The 19618-nt window shown below is 43.4% G+C and overlaps 2 protein-coding genes across 4 annotated transcripts in view; one reads left to right on the top strand and one right to left on the bottom strand.

Moving 5' to 3' along the window:
* LOC309588637 (putative RNA-binding protein Luc7-like 2) overlaps positions 1-7812 on the top strand; it is a 37670-nt gene extending 29858 nt beyond the window's left edge. For 2 of the 3 annotated variants that reach the window (XM_082308133.1, XM_082308135.1), the window contains exon 12: positions 5429-7812. In XM_082308133.1, the coding sequence (XP_082164259.1) occupies positions 5429-5621 (193 nt within the window). In that variant the 3' untranslated portion in view covers positions 5622-7812. The remainder of the gene's footprint in view (positions 1-5428) is intronic. The other variant, XM_082308134.1, reaches the window with a different exon arrangement.
* An 8049-nt stretch (positions 7813-15861) lies between these two features.
* Positions 15862-19618, bottom strand: LOC309589931 (cytoglobin-1-like; the record flags this gene model as incomplete). Its single annotated transcript, XM_082310651.1, has 3 exons — positions 15862-15990; positions 17232-17463; positions 19524-19618. The coding sequence occupies 3 exons, from the start codon at positions 19616-19618 to the stop codon at positions 15862-15864; spliced, it is 456 nt and encodes a 151-aa protein (XP_082166777.1).

Genomic DNA, 19618 nt, shown 5'->3' with positions numbered 1-19618 from the left:
GAGAGCAGTCTGGGGCTGTTGCTTTTGAATGACTCAGTTGCTGTCTGCTCCTGAGGATTTGCTGACTTATTTTAGATGAGTGAGGTAAGCATAATTTAGAAGAGTGTTGGAATTGCACAACGAGGCATCTGGTAGGGACGTCTGCTCGTAACCAGGATTCCTTTCTTGTACAGGTCAGCCACTGTGGCATAGGTTTGAGGGCAGTACAGTGGACGGTGTGCCCAGTCTTAAAACCCTGACAGACTGTCAGCTTGCAAGAAGAGAGAAGATCTGGTTTTGAAGTGGCTGCACATGCAGGGTTTATAATTCAAATGATTTTAGGATTTAAATCATCAAGGATGGAGAAATACGTGTTGAATGTGTTCAAGAATCTCATGGGCTCTTTGCCCTAAAAGTGAGCTTTTTTTTCTTCCTGAAGTAGGTACATGACTGTAGTCCCATTGTGCTCTGTAAGAGAGCATAGAAGACAGGGTTGTTGGACCAACAACCCTTTTGTTTTCTTCTTTTTGTTGCAGATGGACCAAAAACTTAAATGTCCAGCACTCTGGTTGATGTAAGCAGTAGTGTCTGGTATTTAAAATTCTTCAGGGTGTTCTTTAGTGTCCTGAAGTCAACATTTCGGACTCAGCAATTTCCATCTTGATTGTAGCCTGTCATCACAGCTATCCTAAAGAGCCTGCCTCTTCAAGGCATTCACAATGCCAGATTAGCAAATGTTCAAACCTGTAGTTTTTCAGTCTTAAAATAGACATTCTCCTTCAAATCCACACATTTAGTAACTTAGATGAACCAATGTATAGAGCATATGCTCAAATTGCCTTTAATTCTTCGACTTTGAAGTCCAGCCTTGCAAGACTCAATTTCGGTCCTTCAAAGAAAACTACAGATTGGTTGTCCAGGATTCTCACTGTAGTTGTTCAGACTCTCCAATATGATATGCAGAATGCAAATGATTCATTGTCTTCTGTATGTTGGCAGAGAAATATGTAAGAACAAGGAAATGGTGTGGACCATTGGTGCTATCGATATAACAGTAAACCTGTCAGGTTCAGCTGCCAAAGGTGAATTGAAAAAGCACAAGGTGATTTGAAGATTAAGTCAGTGTCGTTTTGCAAGATGCTATCAAAGGATAAGCCCCTCAAGCTTTGTTTTGTGTGAATGAGTTAAAAAAATATAACATACTTCAGGGCAAGATTTCAGCCTGATGATATTCAGTACTGGAAATATTTCTCCTGATGTCAGTTCCTGCCCTGAAGGAATGAGACACACCTGCGTTGAAAGAATCCTTAGTACAAATAAGAGTTTTGCATTATTGTTAACTTGAGGGAAAAAGTTGCTGTGGCATCATTAGCAGCTCATACCTCTTATTTCTCTGAGGTCAAGCAAAGTTTTTGCTCTTAAAGTATGTATACTGTGTTTTGAAGAGACTAAAGAATCCTTAGAGCTATGATCTTGCTGCACTGGGACCAGGATAGCTATTGAACTTGCAGCCAGGCTGAATACCTCCTTTTTAGAGATGCCCTTCTAGCCCTTAGAGCTGCTTTTCACATGAATGTGGGCGAAGTTTCTCTCTTGAATACCATACTGCTGTTGATGCTAGAAGCCAAAATAAACCTGAACTTGCAGGCTCAAATGTATTAGACTTTGTTGTCTCCTGAGAACTCTTTTTCTAGTCCAGGGAAGTACTCGTTGTCAAATACTATTTTTTAAAATTTTTTTTTTTGAGGAATTTCTTAAAATGCTGATATGAAATACTATTACTCGAGCCTGTCTTCCTTAAGCTCAAAACATTCAGTTGTCCAAGGAATTCTGGCCAAGAAGACTCTGGAAAATAAGACACAGTCCAACAAGTTAACTTCTTCAGGAATGAGTTGTAGCCTTTTGGTTTTGAATAATCAAATAAATTCAGGTCTGGGGAACATGGTGCTTTTGCCAAACTCTTGCAGAAGAGCAGTGTGACACCAGAAGCAACAGAAACAGAGCTGAAAGCTGCAGCAGTGGCGGCCCATGGTGCCACTAGTTCTAGGGCCTTAAGAGAAGTGTGGAGTTTTGGTTGCTATGTGGGAAGAGTTGCATTTTATGTTAACCTAAAGCCTTCAGTGTGATTTTTGGGCTTGGTTAAAGTACTATAAAATACAGTTGTTATAGGCGGCTGAATCCTGCTGTAAAAGCTATTTATATGTCTGGGTTGGGTTTTTTTCAGTTTTGATCACATCCATTATTGCTTCAGCATGTAAGCATACTAGACAATTGGACTCCTTACTGGAGAAACTCTTGGCGTGCTTCTACTGGAAGTCATTTTCCCATTTTGTTCTGTATAATAACATTATCACAGGCAAACATGTGCTGGGTATTATTGTTTGCAGCAAACCATGCAGTTCCTTCTGGTTTTCTTGTCTACCCTTCAGAAAGTATTTTCCGTAGAGCCTTTCACATAAAATGAAAAGCCGCCACCTATGAGATACTTCTTCATTCTGAAAGTAAAGGGATGTTTATTGTGTGCTATATCTGAGAAAATTCTACAAATACATAAATTTTTCTGTCAAACGTGTTTTCTTTAATCTGTATCATCATTCACCATAGGAACAGGGGGATAGATTTAAATCTCTTAATGGCTGGGATCTCATTTCAAATTTATCAATATAAGGAGTGGCCCTCCACACTCTGTGGGCACAACTGAACGTACACTAAGTATCTGGCAATAGTAGCAAATGTGTCTAAGAGAATGGGAACCCATCTGGTAATAATAGCAATGTGTCCAAGGTAATAGGAACCCTGGTCTACCCAGGCTTGAATTACTGGCTTATCAAGAGCAGGTCTAAATAAAGTCCTCCATTTCCTTGCTGTTAGCTGGAAGTTCCAAATAACTAAACCGAATCATCTTTCATTTCATTAGAAACAAAATATGTAATTTGTGCTTCTTGATTTGGAATGCAAAAGTGAGTATTTGTAGTTAGATGTTGAGATGCATACTCTGATACGATCAATCGTGACAGCAGACCTAAATGTGGGTAAATTGAGAGATGGTTGTGTCAGTATGCTTGAGCCCACTTGCAAGAATTCATGTGACAAGGGCTAATGTACTCCCATACAGACATTGTAGGGACAAATAGAGTACCTGAAGTCATAAGATGGGGCTTCATTTCACCTGGCTTTAGATGACTAGGTCAAATGTAAATCTCACAAGTGTCATTACAGACTCATCTGACATAATTTTGTGTCTATTTTAAGATGAGACAAATCATGCCTTAAAGTGTCTGTTTCATCTGCTGACTGTTAAGGAAATCTGGCTGATTAGCTTAGATGTCTACACTGCAGACATTTAAAGCTGAGTGGGATAGATCCCACTCTTAGCATTTAGACGAACTTTTTTTTTTTTTTTTAATATCCTTCAGATCCTGGTTGACAACAGAATATTCTAGCCCCATGCTAATTCTCTGCTGTGGTAGAGAAGTACAGACTTCATTTTCTTTTCTTTTTTTTTTCTTTTTTTTTTTTTTTTTTTCTTTTGAGGAAAAAGCTGGTGGGGGGAGCACAGGCCCATTATTCAAACATCTTACCCTTTGGAAGGTTTGAAACTGTAGCTACATCTTTCCCTGCTTTCCTAGATCTGACTGGCTACTCTAGGATTTTCCCAGACTGCCAAGGCTGCCCTAGGATTTTTGTCCAAGGCTACTTATGTTTTTTTTGTGCTCAGACCCAACGCAGGCATTCACAGATACTGTCTTGGAACCAGTATTACATATTATAACATGATTCATAGTTGGTGAACATGACAGTATGGATGCTGCCCACATATCTGGTGGAGAGGGCGGTTTCTGCAGAAGAATCCCTTTGATCAGTTAAGAAGCAATGCTTTTTGAGCATTGTAGGTAATGTAAGTCTAGTAAAGATTCTGATTCTAAAGGCTATACCTTGCCCTTGAGAAAGGCAGGAATGGTATTTTAGTTCTAAGTCTCCTGGTAGTAATACTGCTTGCTAAAGCAATTGTATAAACTTTCACATCACTATGCTGTGATTCATTAAAGCCAGTCTTCCTTCTTGTCCGCTGATTAGAGACTCACCTGTAGAGAGGTGGGGCAGCTGCACAAATGCATCTTGCATTCCCCCAAAAATGCATTGAATGAAAAGCCAGAGCTGTGGATGGTATCAAGTCCTATCTGTCTGCCTATTCTAGGATTAATTACTAGAGTTAGCCTGAGTCAGGCAGTTTGGAAGCATTGTTACTTCTGCAGGGGACTTGCAGCGCAAAATATTTGTGAAACAGCTGTACTAACTCCAGTATTAACTACTTCTTTCGCATGTAGGTCCTCTTCTTATTTGACGTGTAGTTTGTGGACTAGGAGTAATGCCTGTGGATCTCAGTGTTTGCAAATGCTAAGTCTTGCAAAACACTACATCATAGGGAAAGTAATCTTTCCAGCTGAGGAACTGAAATGAAAGGTCACTTCTTTGTAAACTTATAAAAGGAAATTAGTGCAGGAGCATTTTGCAGACGTTAGTTTTGAAGCTTTGAGGTGATGACAGTAACTTTCTGTAGTGGACCAAACAGTACAGTCTCACTGTTCAGTACACCAGATTTTTTACTAAGAAATTAGTGGCTAGCTTTATAGCATGCTGTTAAGATTTTTCTGTGCAAGTATGTATTAGATTCTTTTATGATTGCAGTACATCTTAAAATGAATATGTGATGTTTTTCAGCAACAGGCTTAGGTGCACTCTTTGAGGCAATATAGAGGAGGATGTCTAATTCATTTTTTTCTAATACAGGCAGCTCATGAAATTTAAAACTATGTGGATTGTTTAACAGAACAGCTCTTTTCTGGCTCCATTGTAAAGGCTTTGGAGATGCCTATTATCAGAGTACAGTATCTTAAAATAACACCACCCCAAAATAGGCAAACCACACAAGGGATAATTCTTCTCACAAAACCTAATTATAGCACAGATTCCAGATTTGTTTTTTATTTGTCATGTAATAGCCTCATTCCAGAATTACACGAGTTAATTTCCCCCTGCTTTTAATCAAACTCCCATTTTTAAACACATTTGTTAAGTTTGTAATTTATATGTCTGAGATAGGCTAGACATTCTTCTCAAGCTAGAGACAACAGATGAGAAATTTCAATTAAACTTCTGTTAATGCAAGCTTGAGGGCAGAGGTTGAAAATAAGAGTGAAGCACATTGACCTTAATCTAAGCTCTGTAATAAATGTAGATTAAATTCTGCCTCTATCAATATTTGTCTTTTGAAATTGGAAGTAGGAAGGGGAGAAGAGTAGAATGATTTCTGATGTCTTCTCATACACTTCTATTTATATAAATCTAAAGTCGGTTGGAAAAAGAAGAAAAATATAAAATCAAAATGCTGTTTGAGAGCTACAGATCCATAACTAACTTGAATTCTCAAATTTACTGTACTTTTCAGATCCTCAAAAGAAAGATCTTCCAGAGACAAAGAACGTTCAAGAGATCGTGATAGAACCTCACGTGATAAAGATAGAAGCTCAAGAGAGAGGTCACCGCGAGATTTCAAAGACAAGAAACGTTCTTATGAAAGTGCTAATGGCCGATCGGAAGACCCAAGGAGCTCAGAAGAGCGTGAAGCAGGGGAGATATAACTGGCTGTATATTCACCTGATCTCTAGCTTCCTATGGAGTTGCATACTATGGTTTAGTTTACAGTTGTTCAAAGGGACACCAGTGAGCAGTTCCAGACACTGATCCAACTAGGTTAGATGTACAGTATATAAAAGTGGTTATAACAAAGTCAGAATTAAACCCCATCAATTAATGATGCCTAAAGCTGGGTCCTGGACTTCCACCAAGTTGTAAAACTTTTCTGAAAGATTTCTCTTTATTCAGGACAACAGTTTTATGTACCAAGATGCAGATCTCAATGTTTTTAATCTCCTTTCCAATACAAGTTAGTGAACAAATTATATTGTACTACTTGCCTTGGGTGCTTTTGAACCTTTATAAATTCTCCAATTCTGCTCCAGTCAAAACGGCAGCATTGCAAGGTTGTATTTTGGGGGACTTTTTTGTTTGCTTTTTTTGTAAGAGGGTGGGTGGATGGATATTAACTTTTACTCTAAGGTTATGTTCCCAGTGATTTCTTTTGTTTGGGAACCTAGGAGTTGATTACAGGGGGAGCATTTAGACAGGAACGTGTGCTGGAGAAAGCGGAAATGTCTTTTTACAGTGCCTATTTAGACTTGGAAATTGAACAGCTGTTGCATTACATCTTTTTTTATTTCTACTTAAATTTTGAAATCAAAGCCAGTCCCATATCTGTACCATTTGATTGGTATGTGTTCAATATATTTGTTTTTTTCCATAAGGACTCTTTCTGCTTTTTCTTGTGGGGTGTAAATGGCACATCCTTAATTGTATTAAAAACAAACAAAAAACCAGCAGCAACAAACAAAAATTAAGAACAAAAAAATAAAAAAAAATAAAAAAGGAAACCACATTGTCCAATAACTTAACAAGGATATACTGGTCTCTTAAGGTGGTTACTTAGCAGTTCAGTCATTTAAAAACTAACATTTGGTTATTAAGAGTTTTTAACATGCACGTGTGTTCTAGGAGAAGCAGTCTTTCTGATTACAATCCTGACTGTCCTGAGATCTTCAAAGGCAAAAACATGTGGAATCATAACGATCATGGCACAGCCACTAACTCCTTAATGACTTCAATTTCAAAAAGCAGTATTTCATTTAGGTGCAAGCTGCCTTACCATAAAGGGGTTGCTGTCAATTCTGTCACATTGAAAGTGCTTTGGGCCATATAAATTATTAAGATATGCCCTACCCTCACACAGAAGAATTTAGAGATTGGTAAGTTCTCCTTGAGATAGCACCACGGAGTTACTTAACAGTGATGCTTAAGAGCAGCATTTGTAATGACTTACTGGCATTTTCAGCAGGTTCTGCAGACTCTCCTCTGTATCTCCCTAGTCCAAGTGCCTCTGTAGGCCCGCTAATTATGGGCGTGTAACATCACTGTAAATTCACTGTCTGCATTTCTCCCCAGTGTCTTTTCTGTAGCCTCTTCAGTATGGTCAGAACACATGGGTGATTATTCTAACGCAGTAGATAATTCAGCAGTATTTGGGATGGCAGTGAAAGCTAGAACAGGACCTTTACCTCTCAGCAAGGATTTGTATTCAACGTAGCACATACCCTCCACTTTGAATTCACGTCATTTTAAGCTCCTAAAGAAATACTGGAATAATGATGGCTAACTACTTAACGCTTTTTTTATTTACCCATTTGAAATCCGAACATGAGCTTCCTTCCTGGAAATGCTTTATGATTTCCTGCGTGGCCCAGCTGCGTGATGAATTTAAGTTACCAGTGTTTGTCCCTCTGGTGTGAACCTGCTGTGTAAGTGCTTGCTAACATCTGTTGTCACACCTTTGTTAATGGAATTCTAGTGGTGTGACAAAAGTCACGGTCATTTCTAGACGCATCTTGCGTAGCAGAATTGCTAATGAGTGGATTGCTAACTCCTTTGGAATTCCTTTCTGGAATAAAAATATTCCAGAAATATTGAGGACCTGTCTCCCCCTGCAGCCAGCAACTAGAAATTTTGTATTGGAAAAGGGGAGTGGGGTGGGAATTTGCATACTGTGACAAAACGCTGCTTAGACTCCTTACTAGCAAATTCTGGATAATATGCCATTGATTTTACAAATGGCTTTTAATTCTAATTATGAAAGAGTGATTGGATTTGGGCCTTTCCTTATTTATAGGTTTTTGTGGGGTAGTGAGCTTTGTAGTGTCCAAGTACCACACCAATGTTAAACAGAGAGAAGGTAAGTCTTACATCTGGTATCCTGATAAAATAATCTGAATTACATGTGGAAATACATGCCTCATGACTGAAATGAGGACTGGAGTGCAGTTAGGAAGAGAACTGAATTAAGGCAATTGATGGAACACGCTTCTGATGCACGAGATCTGGAACACCTCTTGGAAAGGGGGGCTGCTTTATTAGTTGTGCCTGAGTGGGTAGGGATCTTCCACCCTTCCATCAGAACCAGGCTGCCTTGATTTCCAGGAGGGTGAAGCTGAGGTGTTCATCACCTCTGTATTTCCTGCAGACAGCTGAAGAGTGGTATTGACTGACATTAGTTTCCATGGTCAAAATCATGAAAGGGATCTGGGGGAAAGAAATCTCTGTCCATCTCTGCTGCATCGTGTAAGGGAAAGAGCTTTGACACTAATCAGATAGTTTGGGCTTCATTACTTGCAGTCTTTAATTTCCCAATCTTCAGTAAATGGTTCAGCAATTGTTAAATCTGACTTCTGGTCTAGAACCAGATCATAAATACAAGGGCAAGATCATTCAGAAGATGGAGCCACTCAGCCCCCTAACCCAGATCAAATACGTCCCACAGGCAGGGATGTACTAGCTTCATGTCGCACTAAGTATCGTCTGTCTACGCTCTTCTTACGACTTGCCACGCCGAGCCCGTTTGCCCAGCTTTTCTCCCTCCGGTTGCTTGTTCAGCCATCGATTCCTACGAGATTGAGAGCACCAGCGGCGGGGTGCTAGACCCACCGGAGGTCCGTGCAGTCATCTGCATTGTGAGCTGTACTGCTACTGCTGCTTCACTAAGAGATCTCACAGGTGTGCAGGTCCTTGAGAGGGCCTGAGTGCTGAGAGTGCTTAAGGCCATTCCTATTCAAGGAAAATATCTTCCCTCTCCTGCCGGGAAGCTTACTGCAGCCTGGGAGGGGAATGGAGCTCCTGAGGGAACCTAAGGGTGCTGTAGCTGAGCATCTCTTAGAAATTTTGCTGACACAGTTGTAGCTCCATGGCAATTTTTATCAGACTGCAGGTGTACAAATTGAGTGAAAATAGTAGATTATTTCATTTAAGTGTTTGAAACACAGTGAGCCTACAAGCATTACTCTTGTATCTCAGAAAGCTCTCACTCTGGATTAGCCAGGGGAGGATAAAACAGAAACAAGTTGAGACGGTAAGCTGCTAGAGGATGGCACATGACCAGAAATGAGGTTCTGTCCTGAATACGAGTTGTTTTTCCTGCTGGAGCCAGGAGAACTATACAGTAAAAGTGACGTTTCCAAGCAAAGAGGTGCTTGGCCTGGTGCAGCCATATCGCGTTACCCACCATCAGACTCGCCAGTGAAGCCGGCGGAGGAAGCTGTTCCTATCTGTCCTCTTGCCTTCTGTCAGGTAGCGAGTCTGGGATTTATCCTCCTTGCTACAGCGCAAACCCTAACCCTGGAGCCCAGCTGTCTGTCCAATCTATCTTGCACCAGTTTGTGACTTTGAGGCACCCTCCATCCTGCCCCAGGGGCAGCAGGAGAAAATATGTGAACCAACCCCCTAAGCCAACGCAAATGGATGATTGTGGTAACCTTAAATGGCCTTGGGGCAGAGATTATCTATTTAGCTGAAGGCAGTATGGTAGCAACTTGTCTTGAGACACCTGGGGCCAAAGCAAGACCGCTAAAAGCATGGGTGGGAACATCTAAAGAACGGTTTTAGCTATCAGTATCACAACAAGAAGCACCTGCGGTGCTGGAGGTGACTCAGTGAGATGTGTGCTGCCTCCTCTGGGACTGTTACAGATTCAAGCAGATTGCAGTTGCAGTCAGTATTAAACAAAGCGTAAATGCAGAATGAGCTACGTGCCAGAGGTGATGGCAGTGCGTAGTGTGTTGTGTGAGGGTCTGATAACCCCCCTTGTTTTACTGTTCTCCATCCCACATTTCACGTGCCACCTTCCTCAGTATGGTTGTCCTTTGTTCGGTATACAGTAGAGGCTAGTTTCTCCTGATGCAGTAGCTTATAAAAAGTGTTAATGCGATCTTCATTCAGTCCTGTATGGTTCTTGCTCTTTGTTTTTGGCTTTGATCCCTTTTTTTCTACTTGCTTCTTAATAAATTCTTGCACTGTTACTGCTCATGCAATTTTTTAATTCCTCTTGTCACAGAGGCCTGGAGATCTGACTTTCACTGCAGCCTGCAAAACTGGGAAGCAGTGGACTGCTGGGCAGAGGTTGTAACAGCAGCTGGAAATACAGGGGAAGAGAGGAAGAAATGTTTGTTTCTACCACAGGCTGTCCTCTTTATCCCCGCTTTCCCACCAGCAGGCACGTAATGGACAGTCAGCAGGCAATTAGAAAATTCTCTCACGACTTGTCTCTCCTGGCTCTGGCTTTTCACCTCCTGTTGCGGAGGTAACTGCGTTCCCAAATCGCTTCCCCAGGCCCTTGGTAGCGCTGCGCAGAGCACCGCAGGCAAGCAGCCTCCTAGGAAATGCACCAGCGGGGAGTCGGGATTAGCTAGCAACAAAGCAGGGCTGGCCCTGGGTCAAAAAGGGCCTGATAGATAGAAGGAACTGCCATGGCTGTACAGCCCTTTCCCAGGCTGAAATGATCTGGTGAATGCTGAACTGTAGTATTGATGGTGATGCTCAGTTAGGAGCACAAAGGTTAGAAATCGTTCCTGGTGCTGGCTCAGCGGGGCTGCAAACTTTCACAGCACCAGCCGTCAGGCACCACCCGCATCAAAGGCCTGCTCGAGCCTCTGCATATCCATCACTAGCAGGTGATAACTGGGCTGGGGACTTTGCATTGAACTACTGTAACTTTAGTAAGTTTAATAACTTTAATAAGTGCTGCTATCTTCCTAAGCTCAAACTGGTTTGCAACAGAGCAACGGGAGTAAAGAACTGCTGATTTCCAACAGGCAAGGGCAACTGCTGCCTTGATGGAGGGTGGGACTGTAATCCGGGCGTCAGCTCCAATGTTTAACAGCCATTGTCTTCCTTGTCCTAAAATTCTGCCTCTTCTTGTAACACCATGCAAGGCTCCACTGGTGGCCCATGCTAATGGGAAGTCTCAGCGCGATGTCAGGATGAGCCTGCTCTGCCTGACGGCAGTGGTTGTCCTTGGTGGACAGCCTGGGAAGGCTGGATGGAGTTCAGCAGCACCAGCAGCACCAGCAGCATGTCCCTGATTCATCTGCTCCCATGTGGCTGTGCAGGGGGGAGGTGAAGCACCATGTTGTTGCCTGCAAGAGAGACACCACAGCAGTGCTTCCTCCTGGGGACATGCTTCCAGGGACGTCAGAAGCAGAAACCTGGGCTCTCCAAGGCAAGCATACAAAATATTCTTGCAGTACAACGGGGCTGCTATTTTTACTGTCCACTGAGTAAGCAAACAATTCAGTCTAGGATGCTGCTGGCTCACGCCAGGAAAACAATCACTCTTGTGTGTCTTAGGCTTGTTTGGTACTGACCATGTGCAATCTGACCAGTATAGCCATCCTCTGAACTGGCTCAAACCCACTCCGCTGCATAAGCCAGAAGCGCTCTGGTATGGCATATAAGGTTAACTGAGCCTCAGTGATATCCTAACTACAAATATTCATTAACTCAGTGTTAGCTTTAGCAAAGGTAGAGAAAAAAAGGCATCTTCTCTAACATCACCTTTCCCTAAAGCAGGATGTTGTAATGAAAGAAAAAAGAGAGATTTTACAATGTTGAAATAGATCTGGGGGCATTTTTTGGTTTGGTTTGCAGCAGGAGTCACACCTGTGCTTATATGAGACACCTGAGCGCCATGCCTGGTGGACGGGCATTTGAATTCGGTGGCTATTCTGTTCTTCCAGGGACCACTGGCTCCTAGTGCTGATGCAGACGTTACAATTCACTTGTCTTATCTCAGTATGATCTTCTGTAGGCAGCAATTCTTTCTCATCATGCATCGTGCCATTACAAGCCTTGTGGTACCTTCTGTTTAACCAGGAAGGTGACTTGAAAGCCTACCAGGGCTCCCCTGCTCCTCTCCGGCTCTAACAGAGGTGACCACCCTGGCACCTAGCATGGGGTAGAAACATCGCTGCTCCCAGCATGTTCCCATCTGGGCTGTACCCTCACCACCTTCTACCCACCGCTAGGTGTTTTAAACAGCAAATGGAAGCAGCCCCTACTCTTTTGGTGTAAAGCAACACCTCTGAGGGCTGTATCTATACCTATGCCCACTACAGCAAAGGAGCTCAAGCAGCCCTTCACTTCAATCACCAATAACGTATACAGCCTTCCAGCAAGAAGAGTGGGTGCAAGGGAGGGTTTTCCTCTGGACCCTGCTAGAAGGATTTCCTAGAAGCTTCTCCAAGTCATCTGCAAGGTCTCTGGTCCCCTCTCTGGGCAGCCCCAGGATATCTGAGACGACCTCCCCCCTCTTCCTCACCTCACGGAGCCTCTCTGCTGCCCGTGCTCCAGGCAGGGGCAGGAAGGCTGCTTGGCTCAGGCTTTCTAGCAAGAAAATTATTAGGCTTAAATGCCTCAACAGCTAGGTTAACTACTTCTGTAAAACACTCCCTGTCATTTCAAATTGCCTTGGTATGTTCGTAGCCCTTGTCTCAGCATGATTTGGTGATGCTGTCGCACACTACTGGACTCTTGGATTTTATCCCAATATTGATTTGTATTTGCACAAGGATGCCTTGCAAATGCACCTTCCTCTGGGTAAGTTTCTGCTTTGTCACCACGGTGACTGAAGTTTTTCAAGTTAAATTTCTCTCATCTCTTTGCCTGTGATCCTTTATTTATTTTCTATTCCTTGTTCTTTCCCAAAGCTGCCCCCATTGGAAGGTCTGAGTCCACTCAACGAAGTCAACGATGAACTGCATTTAAGTACATATGTGTTTTTACAGTGGTTAGGTAATATTTTGAATCACTAAAGTGTTCGCTTGTCTCTACAAGGTGAAGTTTTGCTTGTGGGGATGCTTTTTTCCTCCAGCAGCATGACTGGCAAAGCACTTGGATTTTATTAGCTGAGGGGATAAACTTCCTCCATGAGCTCCCTCTCACTCCTCTTCCCCTTTCTTAGTATTTTCCATGTGTTTGCACTGTTCTGGCTTAGGTCAGACACAAAGACAACTCCACAGCGCTTTTCATACTACTCATGCTATCTCACAGATTTGTCATCTCACCCAGACCTTCCTGATGTCCCACAGACTGTATGAAAACCATGACGCTCGGTGTGAGGGCTTTGGTCCCACTCACTGGTGGTGCTCCATGGGAAATCTCTTCCTGCTACCTTTAGGTATGATGTTTCCCTTAGGTTTCTCTTCACAGGATCAAAGTTATCCTTAAGAATGCATACAATATGTATAGCACCACATATTTACTGGTTCCATAAGTAAAGAGTGTGTTTGGTTTGCCTCCCAAGTACGTGAATGAATGTTGCTGTTTTGCAGAGGCACAGTGAGGTCCAAGGAAAGCCAGACAGGATTGTGCAGTGAGGCTGCTGGAAAACTGGGAATTCAGCTTAGGTATCCTGAATCTCAAGATGCCACCTGATCTACGCTCTGTTGGGAAATCTTCCTGCTGTCCTTTGAAATCTCAGATAAACAAAAAAAAGGGACATGTACTTCTAAAAGACTCACATAATACAAATCTTTAAAATCTAATGTGTGTCCCCTTTGTAAATGGATTTTTAAAAAATTCCCTCTTGACTTAAGCTTGAGTTTGATTTATTTCACACACTTTGCTTTTGCTACACCTCTCTCTCCATTGCAGGGAACACAAGAGCCTTAAACCATCGGCCAGTGTTGTCAGGCCCCTGCCAGCCCAGGGTGTCTATGGCAATGACGAGCACATCATTACAGCTAACCGTCATCATGGCAAATAGTGTTTTTAACATGCATTAAAGCAAGTAAATAAGAAGGGGAAAGTATTTTGAGCTTTTCAGAGTGTTAACTTTACTTGTACTGCCTCGCAGGGATTTGAGACTATAAATATTTTTTTACAAGTCTTGTTCTTTTCTTTCAATATGTGACAATGCTGTACAGTATTGTTGTGGTTTAACCCCAGCCGGCAACTAAGCCCCACACAGCCACTCGCTCACTCCCCTCCCCCCCAGTGGGATGGGGGAGAGAATTGGAAGAGTAAAAGTGAGAAAACACATGGGTGGAGATAAAGACAGTTTAATAGGTAAAGCAAAATCTGCACATGCCAGCAAAGCAAAACAAGGAATTCATTCACTGTTTCCCATCGGCAGGCAGGTGTTCAGCCATCTCCAGGAAAGCAGGGCTCCGTCAGCTGTAATGGTTACTTGGGAAGACAAATGCTGTAACTCCGAATGTCTCCCCCTTCCTTCTTCTTCCCCCAACTTTATATGCTGAGCATGATGTCATACGGTGTGGGATATCCCTTTGGTCAGTTGGGGTCAGCTGTCCCAGCTGTGTCCCCTCCCAGCTTCTTGTGCACCCCCAGCCTACTCGCTGGTGGGGTGGGGTGAGAAGCAGAAAAGGCCTTGACTCTGTGCAAGCACTGCTCAGCAATAAGGAAAACATCCCTGTGTTATCAACACTGTTTTCAGCACAAATCCAAAACATAGCCCCATCCTAGCTACTATGAAGAAAATTAACTCTATCCCAGCTAAAACCAGCACAAATATGCTTCTCCTTCTCCCCAAGAGGGATAAAATACCGAATCAACTAAAGCAGCCTGCCCATCCTCCCTCTCTGGCAAGAGTTCATCTTCTGGACTTTGGGATTTCATCATCCTTTGCCAAACAAATGGGATGGGCGAAGAAACTACACCTTGAATGAAGGAGAATTCTGCATTTTTAACTGGTTACAAAATTGCTGTTTCATGGTCAAGCGAAAAGCTTCCCTTCCCACCACCCAAGGAGTCTGACTGATTACCTCAAGTGTGATGGGTGCCTGGGGGGGAGCTTGAGCTGGTTTCGGTAAACCCCCCAGTACCACCAGTAACCGTGCACTGTAACCAGCTATGCTCCTCCGCATCGTGTGTGCCTTTTCCATGCTACAAATGAGAGGACGCATCTGCTTTCTCTGTGTTTATTGCATTACACTGAAGCAAAATGGCATGTAGTTATTTGCAGTTATTAGCTGATGATTCCACCACGTCTAAGAATACAAGGAAAAGCAATTAAATAGTTCAGGACTCAGTTACCACTGAAGTGAGGCTCAGAACATGCGACAGGAGAAGATGAGGGCAGCGCCGTAGAAATCCCATGCTGAGCTGAGCCCGCCACGCCGCCCACTCAGCAGGGCAGCAACCTCCCTCAGCTGGATGCATTTTGAGTAGCACAGGAGCTAGTAAGCTCAGTACTATTGCCCTCTCCTGGGTACGTGGCCAGAACAATTTGCTGGGAGTAGCACTGTGAAATCCACACGCTAGAGGTGTTCATCCTTGCCCAGAGGGACCCAGTGGTGACCACATTCAGTGCTGCCATCCCTTGCACTCAAAGTTGCTCCAACAAACCTCTTCCCAGGTTGGGGAGCTCGACTCGCTCATGCAGGATAGGACTTTCCCTGGGTCTTTCTCAGACTAGTCTTTCCCATGCACCACTTTCCCCATTATTTTAGTTCAAACACAAAACACCTGTGCCTCTTCAATAATGACCTCTACAAAGTCCCTGCAGATGCTTCAAAATGGTCTGCTGCTCGTCATTCATGAGAATGGAGAGGTGGTAGCTGAGATAAAGAGCTGATGGTGCCCTGGTGCTGCTGGAAGGAGCAAGTCTTTCTCTCAGGAATAGCAAGCTTGAAGTCATAGTCTTAAAATATAATCTTCAAGGACAGTGGTCAGAGGAACCCACCTGGAGCACTGAAGCTGCAAAGCATATCAGGATTTGTTGGTTGGCTTTGATGTATCTGCAGGTTTTATTTAACTGTAGAAACTCAGTTTGCTAAGGAAATTATTGACATTGATATCTACATTATATAAGCCTTTTTCTTGTTTTTTTAAAATTTTTTTTCATTCTTCCATCTGTGACTGGAGGCCCAAAAGCAGCAAATCAGTGCTGGCAAAACATTTGAAGAGCCTGGAGGTTGCACATCCTCACCAACCTGCCTCTTTGTAGACGTTGTTCAGGTGAGTGCAGATTTCATTGGTCACCTTCTCAAAGGAAGCTTTGCAGTCTCCTCCAAATTTCTCCTCCATCAGTTGCAAGATAATGTCACAGATAATCTAAACAAGGAGAAGGGAAGAAACAACCAGTGTGAATTTTCCTCCACATTAGAAGCATAAGAACAAAATATATATTTTTAGTTGGGATTCTTGGAGCGTGGAAAGGGGGTGCAAAAACAATTCAGTAGCATATAGCATGCAGAGCCGGAAATAGGTTGTGGAAAATTAGGTGCATTATAGAATTCACCAAAAAACGCAGTCACTGTTGTTGTTGGGTTTTTTTTAACTGTCCTGTATCTAGTTAATGTTGACTGCATCCATATACACAGTCACTTAAAGACTGCTGTACAGGACCAATTCACTTGGTCCATCTACTGCAATCCTTCTCCTGGCAGTGGACTGTCCCAAATGTTTAGAGGCCACGAGAAGCCCCATGTTTGACACCTGTGGAATACATGGTTTGAGGGGGGTAAGTTTCTTCCTAATCTTTCCTGCTCGTTAGCTACCTAGCACCCTGTAGCAATGAGGGTTTGTAAGTATTTACAGATGCTAGGTAGGTGGTACACTTTGAAGCATCAGCTCCTTTTCTGTGCAGCATTTATTATCTTGTGTCCATCTTTACCCTGAAAAAGTCTTTTCAGGATCTCACCAGGCAGAAATCCTCACTTATTGTCCCACTTATTGAAAACTGGGCCCACTGCTTTGGAAACCACCTTCCTGGTGCCTGAGGGACCTTTACCAGCAGGTGCCTCCTTTTGCACCTCTAGACAAAATAGATACAAATGCACTCTGCTAGTGACCTTAGGTGGACTTGGGTAAGTCACCTGATCCTGTATTTATTATCTGTGTTTATTTAGTGATGGCAATGCTGTTGCCATTGTTGCTCAATAACAGCTGGTTTAGTTGTCTTGGAAAAGCTCAGTTCCTGTTACTAGAGAAAAATAGACACCAAGGACTGAAGTCCAGTGTTAAGTGCTTTTCTGTGTCTTGTTATTAAATGACAAGCGTGGGAATGCTGTTGCACTGAGAAAGCCCACTACAACTCGTGAGCAGCTCTGCAGCTCCCGCCTGAGCAGACCTGCCTGCATCACATCTGCTGCACAGCCGCCTTCTCAGCAGACTCCAGATCTCTCACTCCTGCTATCTTCCACCATCAACCATCTCACCTTCCACCATCTCCACTCTCTGAAGCATATATATATTTATATATACAAAGTCTGTTTTCCTCAGTTCTAACCCTCCAAGGGGAAGACATCCTCCCATCACAATTACAGCCCCCGGGAAGGTGGCTGCTGTCTCACCCTAAAGTTTTTGGGGTCGATTTTCAGCTGGGTGGCGTGTTTCTTGCCAAGTGGGTTCACTATCCCAAGAAAAGCCTCGGAGTTGTCCAGGTGTTGCACCATGTCATTGATGGCAGTGAAAACCCTCTTGCCGTGGCCCCTGATCTGATCCGACTGTTTCATCTCTTCGGCGGAGTCCATGCCTTTGAAGTGTGTGAAGTAGGACTTGGTGTCTGGGTGCTCGGTAAACATCCTGTTGAGAAATGAGAGATGTCTTAATTTGTGGACCGAGGCATTGCTGCAGATATGGCTTCATGTTCCAGGCCTTGTTTTATGCATTTATTGCCCTTTTTCCTTCTCTTTATTAGAACAGACACCTCTTTCCCCTGCATTTCTTGGTTCTCCTTTGCCTTTCTCATCTATGCACAGCCCCTGTGCCCACAGCAGCCTGTCCCCTGCCTCGCCTCTCCCCAGGGCACTTTTATTTGCTCACTCCACCTTCAAACCTACCTATCCTGAATTTATTCTGCTGCTTCTAAAGGAAACATTTCCTCAGTGTTGACTCAGTGTTAGGTGGAGATAAAATCCACAGAGAAGTGGGAACACGTTCACACAGGGTGAGTGTGACAGTGCGATATTCCCAAGGATGTTCTGGACAGCAGATATGTCCTCTGTACTCTTAGTGGATGTTGTCATGGAGAAATGCTACTATTGGTTTTGTTAATTAACCCCTTCCAGGAGTCCATCCCAAAGCTTTCTTACTGCCTGTGATGGATTGTGGTTTGAGTACTGGGTACTGCTCATTTCGTTTATTCGAAAGTAACACAATTCAATGCCACTCATAAAGGAATTGCCTTTTATAATACATCAATTACAATAATCTTGGTCAAGCTCTTAAAAAAGCAGATTACTCTATTGGGTAAACCAGTTATCCACCTGAAATAGCAATAACAAATTCCAGATTGCATTTCACAGAGTCACAGAACAGACGAGGTTGAAGGGACCTCTGGAAGTCATCTGGTCCAAACCCCCTGCTCAAGCATGGTCACCTAGAGCCAGTTACCCAGGACCATGTCCAGACAGTTTTTGACTATTTCCAAGGATGAAGACTCTGCAGCCTCTCTGGGCAACCTCTGCCAGTGTTTGGTCACCCTCGCAGTACAAAAATGTTTCCTGATGTTCAGAGGGAACCCTCTGTCTTTCAGTTTGGGCCCATTGCCTCTGGTCCTGTCACTGGGCACCACTGAGAAGAGCCCGGTTCTGTCTTCTTTGCACCCTCCCTTCAGGTTTTTATATACATTGATGAGATCCCCTTGAGCCTTCTCTTCTGCAAGCTGAACAGTCCTAGCACTCTCAGCCTGTCCTCATAGGAGAGATGCTCCAGTCCCTTCATCACCTTCATGGCCCTTCATTGGACTCTTTCCAGTATGTCCATGTCTGTCTTGTACTGGGGAGCCCAGAAGTTCTCTAAAGGCAGGGCTGGGTCTGTAGGACACTAAGGCAAAACCTTCTAGAGCAAATTACCCCGGAGAGCCAAGCCACTGGATGCTACTAACATTTTATAGCTGCATTTCTGACCCTAACTCTCCTCAGTTTGTGTAGACTGCAGAAGGAAAGAGCTGTTCATAACATATGTTGAGGCTGATCCAAGAACAAGATGTGATATACAAGAAAGCCAGAGGGAGTGGTAAAGGTACAATAACCAGAAATAGTAGCTGGACTGATCAGTGTGTATGGAGATGATGTAAGCCCCAGCTGAGACAGGGATATGTGAAAGGTGAATAGAAGAAACTTGTGTCTTACGGAAGAAGAGAGGAAAACAGAGCAAAAACTAAGAGAGGAAAGCCCACAGGAAGGATACAATACAATGAAACAGGTGGGCTCAGGACTGGAAAGGAAAATTAGAAGAAAAATATTGAGGAGATGCAAGTTAAAAAAAATCATTAAAGGAGTTCGGAGGTAAAGGGGAAGAGGGAAATAGGCCCATGTTTTGTTCCCATTCTCTTTTATACCATACTTTTTTTTCTTTACTTGAATACATCACTCTTCTACTGGGGAGAGGGTTGGAGCGGAGAAATTGTTCTTGTCTCTGCCTCCTTTTCCACCCCACTTCACCATTTTAGTTTTCTTTGTGTGGAACTCTCCTCTTGCCTGTTTCCTCCCTGAGGTGCGATAAACCACAGCAAACCAAAATGTTCCCAGGAAGGTGTGCATGAAAACTCATCAAGATGTGCTCCTAGGTCGTAACTCCATCCTTCTTGCTGTTCCTCCTTCAACCCTCTGGAGTAGCAGCGGGATGGCCTCTTTCCTTACCTGACCAGCACAGTTGTCCCGTTGTCCTCAGCATCCACATATATCTTCTCCCAGGCACCACGGGCACTTTGCACCTCTGCTTCAGAGAACGACAT

Source organism: Platalea leucorodia (genome assembly GCF_965183815.1).
Source record: "Platalea leucorodia genome assembly, chromosome: 4".
NCBI lineage: Eukaryota > Metazoa > Chordata > Aves > Pelecaniformes > Threskiornithidae > Platalea > Platalea leucorodia.
Note: the sequence above shows the minus strand (reverse complement) of the source record. Positions and strands in the feature narration are given on the sequence as shown.